The sequence below is a fragment of the Grammomys surdaster genome, unplaced genomic scaffold, assembly GCF_004785775.1.
Source record: "Grammomys surdaster isolate TR1022 unplaced genomic scaffold, NIH_TR_1.0 134, whole genome shotgun sequence".
Taxonomy (NCBI): domain Eukaryota; kingdom Metazoa; phylum Chordata; class Mammalia; order Rodentia; family Muridae; genus Grammomys; species Grammomys surdaster.
In genome coordinates this window covers 8874815-8883093 of record NW_021604592.1, presented here as the reverse complement: position 1 = coordinate 8883093, position 8279 = coordinate 8874815, and the positions used below count along the sequence as shown (strand labels likewise).

Sequence of the window (8279 nt, the reverse complement as noted above, 5' to 3'; positions counted from 1 at the left end):
TTTGATCCTGGCAGTTCTTTCCTTGATCCATAGTTACAGCTAGATTCTTGTGCCGCTTCATTCCAGAGGTGGATATTACTAGAGTCAAAGAGTCACAGTCCTGTGGTTTCCTGGTGATGAATAAGTGACCTTTGACCTCATAAGGCTGCCGTCATTATCATCATTCCACATCACTTAATGTTAGGGTGACCTCAGGTGTCTGTATTGCTGGATCATCCTGTAATGGGCTCTGATGTGACCGTTTGGATGGTGTGTTGTAGTGACACCAAACTAACATAAGAAAAATTGGGAAGATGAGGGTTTGACACCCATTTTGTATGTACAACTTGTGTATAATCTTACCCAGGAAACATTCATTAAATTACAGCTTTTCATTACAAAGCATGTCCTTGGAATCCACTATGGAAGATTCTTAGGAATCAGACTTAGTGGGCAGATGACCTATACTCAGATTTCAGCTCTTTTCTCACTGGCTCTATGTCTTTGACTTCAATTTTGACCTTTTATGAATTTAATTATATAAGCTGTCAATGTTGCCAAGTGTGTTTTGTGGAACTCCAGGTTTAGAAGATGTTCTTTAGCAAAAATGAAAGCAAACAAGCTAGCTAAATCACTAATTGAAATATAAATATCTACATACTACATTAGAAGTTCTGTGATACCATACGAGAGTTTATTTTGCTTTCCTTTGTAGTGTCTCTTTTTTTTTTACTTAAGAAATTTGCTTTGTTTTTATGGTTATTTATTTTTGATTGTTGACATTATACTTGGCCTGATACCTAGTCATGTTCCACACATGGATATAATTGGGAAATTAAGAATCAGAACATCACTGGGTATTCTGTTAGGTCAGCACCCCCCCCCCCTTTTTTTCTTTTGAAAAATTGTGCTTGGCTATCCTGTTGTCGAGAGGCTTCTGAGCAGGTGCTTCCCGCACTTTAACTTGCACTACTATTTGACGCCGACAGTGATTAAAGTATACAGCAGACGCTCATACAGAACTTGTGCTCAAGAAAGCCTGTTGATCTGCTGTTGAGACCAGAAGAAACTCATTCATGTTTTATTTTTTTCATAATATTTATTTTCTGGAGACACATGATAATTTTGGTAAACTTAAAATCAATTACGTGTAGTTAGTGAGGATACGAAGCATGAAAGTACTGCCCTTTGCTGGCTCTGTGTGATGACTAGGCTGAAATAAAGAACCATATTTCTTTGAACTAACATTTTTTGTTTTGTGTTTGGAATTCTGTTTTTCTTTAATGGATCCATAATCCACCTCTTCTTCTCTAGTTGTATTCTACTCTGAAAGAAGGCAACCCACCCTGGGAGGTGACAGAAGCGGTTCTCTTTATCATGGCTGCTATAGCAAAGAGTGTTGATCCGTGAGTGTCTAATAAGTCTTTTGTTGGGAACTCTTAAATATTAAGAGAAAGGAGATTTACACCACATTTCTCTATGATGTATTATTGGAAAGTCTCACAGCTTCTCTGCTGCTGTCCAGCCTTGCAACTGTAGTGCAGGGCGGCCTGCGTTGATAATGCTGTATGTTAATATATTTCCTAGAATTACACTTATTTTACTCTTGATCAAGGAATAGAAAATAATTTTTTCCCTTCAGTGGCTCCTTTGTGACAGTGGGTGTGGTCAAGGCATTAGAGAGTTAAATTGTTGGTATTTGCTTAAAAACAATGAGATAGGCATTAAGGTAATGACCTTGGGAAAGCTATTCTTAGTTTTGTAACTATATTGTTCTCTTTCTGTATTAGGGAATCTATGGGTTGTGGAGGCAGAGCGATAGTACCATCTCACCTAAAAGAATAGGGATTCTAAATGACAGTTGTTACTTTTGTTATTAATGTTGAGAAATTGTAAGTTATCTAAATTTGAGTTATAATTGCTTAGAATGGAAAATTATGGCAATGTTCTTAAACAGTTTGCTTGTGTCCTGAGTTTTGACACTGATGTAATAACTTTAAAGTTACATTGGATTTGATCAGTTACTTACACTCCAGCTCTGTTTAGGACCTTGATTGGAAAGATGGTTAAGGCAGATAGGTACCTGTTAAAAGCACAGTGTTTTCTTTCTTAGCTACCTTTCAGGGCTTAGTCTGTGAACTCTTAGACATATTTCCAACCCAAGAAATACTTAAAGAGATGACTTAGGTCTATTTTTTTTCTATTAGAAATTCTGCTTCTTAGTTACTTACTACAGTATTTGCTCTTAAACTAGTGTCTTTTGGAACCTTCTTGGATGATCTGAGGGTTACCAAAATCATTATTATTCTACCTAGTAGATACTGATTTGAAAAAGGATAGGTAGACTCCTGTAACTGGCTGAGTGCCCATAGGAAGTTTAAGGCATCAATGAGAGAATAACTACTTGTTTTTCTTCACTTCAAACCAACGTGTGATTATGGGGTTTTGTTTTGGTTTTTGTCCATTTAAAGGATGTAATGAACCTAGCAATTGGTAGGTGTACTCATGCTGTAATCCTGGATCTCTTCATTTTAAACATCTTCATTTCTGGATTAAATTCTGACTGGCACATCTTCCATGCTGTGTTTTTAACCCAGTTTAGTAGAAGGATGAGTGTGATAAATTCACAAGACTGTAGAAAGTGTTTAACTTAAATTTTCCCCTCTTGTTCCAAATCAGGGCACCTTTATGGCTCTTGCAGCTTGTTTTCTTGGGTCCTTGAGTCTGTGAGCCGGCACACCTCAACTTTTCAAAGTCTCCGTTATCCAGCTGTAGGAAACCTTTTGGAGGATAACAGCTAATAGAAGTGGTCTGTGAGAGTTGTTGGGTTTCATTCATTAAAGCATTAGCGGTATTTCTTGAGTGCCCACTATGTGCCAGGTACTGTTCTAGGTGCTGCAGATAGGGGAATAAATGAAACAGATTCTTTAAAAGATGACTTTTACCTTCAGCTAATAGCTGCCTTTCCAATTGCAAATGCCTGTTTGACAGCATATGTCTATAGATACTTTCATTTTGTTTAGAAGAAGAAGCAATCTTCTTCTGGTATATTGATATTTTTATTTTTTATCTTTTGTCCCCTTTTGAAGATTTGTAAAATATGCAGGGCTGGGGAATGTGCCTCAATGGTAGAGCACATTCTTAGCATCCCAACAAGAAACTAAACTCCTAGTCTGAAAAACGTTCAGCACTTTCATTTGGATAGTTGTTTATTTACTTAGAAGCCCTTTAGGCAATACGAACGAAGTTTCACTGCAGCCTGTTACTTGGCCAGAATATTGCCCCTATAGACAGTAACTGTAAGTACTTGCTTTCTTTCCTCAGGGAGAACAATCCCACACTTGTGGAGGTACTAGAGGGAGTTGTCCATCTCCCAGAGACTGTGCACACAGCTGTGCGGTACACCAGCATTGAGCTGGTTGGTGAGATGAGTGAGGTGGTGGACCGAAATCCTCAGTTCCTAGGTGAGTGTGCATTCTCTCTGTGGCACCACTGAGCTGCTTCTGCTGTCTCCTTTCTTCTGGACTTGTTTTCCTGCTTTCTTCTCCTAGAATAAGTGTATTGTAAGCTGCTTAGCTGGTAACAGTTGTGGGGTTGGACTACTTAATGCTTTTCTTAAAAGCACAAACACTGTCTTAAAAGTTTAAAAAGTTTAGAAGTTTTAAAAGACTTGTTTCTGCTAGTCTTTGATACATGTGTGATTTAATCAGACTGTCCCTCTAAAAATTAGTAGAATAAAAAGAAAGGAAAGTATTTTTTTAGTTTATGTTAAAGCTAAAAAAGTTAAGTATATGTTTTATGTAAAAGCTAAGAATTACTCGAAATAAATATAAATTAAAATGAAACTTGAGAGTTGGAGTTAGAATTTGAATTATTTATTCAATACTCCCATTTTGCAGATAAAGACACTGAGATCCAAAGAAAATAAAAAATTTATCAAAATATTTAACCAAATTTCTGATATTTAAGAGATTCATTCTGAGAATTTTATGTGTTCCAAAATATGTGAATCTGCCACAGAAAGGAAACTCTTTTCTTTTTCTCAATTTATGCATGAAGCCTGTGATAGGGGTGCTCAGTTTATAACCACTTTGTAAGACAGGCATTCCATTTCACAATGCTTTTAAGATTCCTGTGCGTGTGTGTGCGTGCGTGTACATGATGTCTAGGAGCTGGAGTTTAGAATTTTGTTTGCCTTTTCTTATCACTCTGAACTTCTTTTTGACATCCATCTCCCACTGAGCTGGGGCTTGCCATGAGGTAGTGAGTAGATAGTGAGCTCCCGGTCTTCTCCCCCACCCCGTGTCCACCCCAGCCCTGGCTCACAGTTGTGCAGTGTCTGGCTTTCCTGTAGGTTCTGAGCATCTGAACTCTGATCTCTGGGCTTGACAGCAAGCACTTTACCCACTTAGTCTCTCCCAGCCCCCAAATTGCTGTTTTTTAATTCTTACATTTCTACAATTTTTATATCTGTTTCAGCATTAGCTTTTCTTCCTGAACCATTTTTCTACCAAGAAGCAAATGAGGTCATTGTTTGTCATATCCGATAAGCAACAAAGTTCAATACCTACCTGCAGATCTCAATTACAAATCATTGAGATTTGTAAATCAGCAATAAATAAATGCGGTGTTAATATTTATTAAAAAATAATGAAAAAAATAAAATAAAAAATAAAACTGCTGATGTTCCATTTAAGAGCCAAAGCCTACAATACTGGAGTTTTGGGGGGCTATTGTTTTAGATTCTTGGTCTTCTGAGTGTCTTTTAACTAAACAGGATTGGGGCTTTTCTAAGCAATCTACCACTAAGCTATAATTCTTAGTCCAAGATAACCAATTTAATTGAGTTTTGACACACTGTCCTTTTGATTCCTTCGGGGGAGTTTTGTTTGTTTGTTTGTTTGGTTGGTTTTTCATGTTTAGCATGAAAATGATCTTACACTCTTATAACATGTTTAATATTTCCCTCCCTCCCTCCCTCTATCTACTTCTTTCTTTCTTTTTTCTTTTTTCTTTTTTTCTTCAGTTTTTTGAGACAAGGTTTCTCTGAGTAGCCCTGGCTATCCTGGAACTCACTCTTTAGACCAGGTTGGCTTTGAACTCAGAGATTTCTTTGCTTGTGCCAGTGAAATGCTAGGATTAAAGGCATATATATATAACACTACCACCTGGCACTGTCTGCTTTGGTTTGTTTTAATATTTTCTTAAAATACGATTTTATAAAGAAAAGTAATACGAAGAGTAGAATTAACTCTAGAAGTAAACCTTTGCAGTCAACTTGCTAAAAGTTACTTTTGGTAAAATAAAGGAATAGTTGTAAGTTCTTTCATTTAGAAGTAATATAGATAGGGTTTGAGAAATGGTGAAGTGGGTAAAGCACTTGCCCTGCAAACTTGAAGATAGGACAGATGAGGTAGCCAACAAAACTTGCAGTATTAGGGAGGCAGAGACAGTGTCTCCAGGACAGGCTGGCTAGTAAACCAGTCAGCAAGCTCTGTGTTCAATTAAGAAGGATCTGCCTCAGTCCATAAAGTGGAGCATGATAGAGGAAGACACCCAGTCTCAACTGTGGGGCTACACATACATGTGCACACATCTGAACATGCATATACACATGTGTAAGTACACATAAATAACAAAAAAAATAGTGTGTTAAAGACGTATTTACATGATGTTTTAAATTATGTGTAGCAATGTGGATATGTACAACATTGGAGTGCAGGTACCTGCGGAACCCAGCAACATCAGATCTGGAGTGGAGTTATAGGCAGTTATGAGCCACTTAGTGTGGGTGCTGGAAACTGAGGTCTGGTTTTCCAGAAGAGCAGTGCACACTCTTTAATGCCAAGCCATCCCTTGGGCTCATAGTCAGTGGCTTTCAAACTGCTGTCTGTAGGGTTAGAAGGATCAGATGATTACAGTGAAGAAAAAATTGAAAGATGAAAGATGAAGTGAATGGAACTTAAGGCCACCTGATACTACATTAGTAAAATCAGCTCCAAATCTGTGGGCTGGTTTTTTTTTTTTTTTGCTATTTTAAATTTTATCTCATGTGCATTGGTGTTTTGCCTGTGTGTGTGTCTGTGTGAGGCTGTCTGATCCCTTGGGACTGGAGCTGTAGACAACAGTGAATTGCCACATAGATGCTGGGAATTCAACCTGAGTCCTCGGGAAGAACAGACAGTTCTCTTAACCACTGAGCCATCTCTTATTGGTTCTTTTGAGACAAAGTCTCGCTATGTAGCCCTGATTGGTATGGACTTCATAGACCAGGCTGGCTTTACATTCAGAGATCAACCTGCCTCTGCCTTGCAAGAGCTTGGATTAAAGGCATGTGTCACCTACCACAACTGGTGAATTTTGAGTTTTTTATACTAAGGGTGCTTTATATATTTCATTTTATAAGTTACTTTTGAAAAACAAGCTTTTATTTTGCTGCAACAAAGTATATACTTTTCTGTAGTATATATACTCAAGATATGTAATTTTCAGATACACACACACACATACACACATAATTTGTAATTTGCTTTATTTCCTAGACCCTGTATTGGGCTATTTGATGAAAGGCCTGTGTGAAAAGCCTCTGGCTTCTGCTGCAGCCAAAGCCATTCATAACATTTGTTCTGTTTGTCGGGATCATATGGCTCAGCACTTTAACGGACTCCTAGAAATTGCCCACTCCCTTGATTCTTTCATGTTATCTCCCGAAGCCGCTGTGGGTTTACTAAAAGGTTAGTAACAGTCTCCTCTATACCATTACTTGGGGTTATCAGCTATAATGTACTTAGTGATGGTGAAGGTGAATTATCCATTCAGTATTTGTTCATGCATTCTTTTCTTAGCAAAGCTTAAGCCTATTAAGTTATTTTATATTGCTTGCATGCCGTATGCTTGTACAGAATAGTTAAAGATTTGGGGTAGAGGCAACACAGTCATATTAAACATACTCATGTTTGCTGCTAAGAAATGAATTTTGAATTATATCAGTGTGAAGTTAAGTAGAAATTTTTCTAAATATATACAAGAAACATTATAGTTTTTAAAGCAGTGCTGATCTTTTAAAAAGAATTGTTACTCTGTGTAATGTAGATCAATGAATTTTATTACTTCACTCCAGCCTCTGTGCTCTTCATTTGAGTCATTTTTGTTTTTCAGGAACAGCTCTTGTCCTAGCAAGACTACCTTTGGATAAGATTACTGAATGCCTTAGTGAGTTATGTTCTGTTCAGGTTATGGCATTGAAAAAGGTGAGCCCAAATGAGTAAGGCATGAAACAAATATATGCTTATATGTATAGAAAGTAAAGGTATAATTCTTATTTACAAGTTAGTTACATATGTTTAAAAGGCAAGAGGATGAACTGAAATGTATTAAAATTAGTAATTCTGAGTATCTGTATAGTAGGAAATGGGCAGTTGAATGTTTGCTGGCAGCAAGAAAATGGTCTGGAAAAGGCATTATTAGGCAGTTTTGTAGGAATTCGAACATTAAACTGTGTTGTACCAGGCCAGAAGCTATAGGTCAGTCGCTTGATACGACCTCTTGATGATAGTGAAGTAGCATAGCAAGCACTGGGTTTACAAAGGTACTGTTAGCATTAGCATTCTTTTTCCTGAGTATGCATACAGTTTAAAATAATAAGTAAGGGTAGACATTAGCCCCTGTACTTGAGAGGCTGATTCAGAAAGATCAGCAGTTAGAGACCAACTAGGCTATATATTGAATTCTAGGCAGCCTGGACTAAATAGTGATACACTCTTAAAACAAAGAAATGAAACCAATGTAACAATAATAATAGTACAGTAGACATATCAGCCAGATACTTCACAAATATAGGAGTAAATGTTGCATACTGATTTTTGAGTGGCTATGAAGTTGCTATGTGTTAGAAGTTTTTCAAATCCATTATAGTACTATAAAATGACTTTTTTATATGTCGTCTCTCATTGACCAAAGCATTGTTCATGTGGCAGGTGACTATTTGAAAATCAGCAGATATTCTCTATTAGTGATCACCATTTAGAAGGTCCAGTGTGAAAGACCATGTAGGTTAGCAAGTAAAACCATATCCTAGAAGCCAAGAGTGTTGACACACACCTGGAATCCAAACTCTGGATAGGGAAAGCTGAGGCAAGAGGATCATGAGTTCAAGGCCAGGCTCCGCTACACAGTAAGACTTTGTCTTAAGAACAAATTTGGAGTCTTCCCATTTTGTTGAAGAATACTTCTAAGCTTTCAGCTCTTCTCCAGTTGGATTTCTCGTGCAGCAACAGGAGACACACTAATAGAAGTTTTAG

The 8279-nt window shown here is 37.3% G+C and overlaps 1 protein-coding gene across 2 annotated transcripts in view; it reads left to right on the top strand.

Moving 5' to 3' along the window:
- Tnpo3 (transportin 3) overlaps window positions 1-8279 on the top strand; it is a 74874-nt gene that overhangs the window by 42575 nt on the left and 24020 nt on the right. For both annotated transcript variants that reach the window (XM_028762606.1, XM_028762607.1), the window contains 4 exons: window positions 1294-1385; window positions 3304-3443; window positions 6522-6713; window positions 7138-7229. In XM_028762606.1, coding sequence (XP_028618439.1) covers window positions 1294-1385; window positions 3304-3443; window positions 6522-6713; window positions 7138-7229 — 516 coding nt within the window. The remainder of the gene's footprint in view (window positions 1-1293; window positions 1386-3303; window positions 3444-6521; window positions 6714-7137; window positions 7230-8279) is intronic.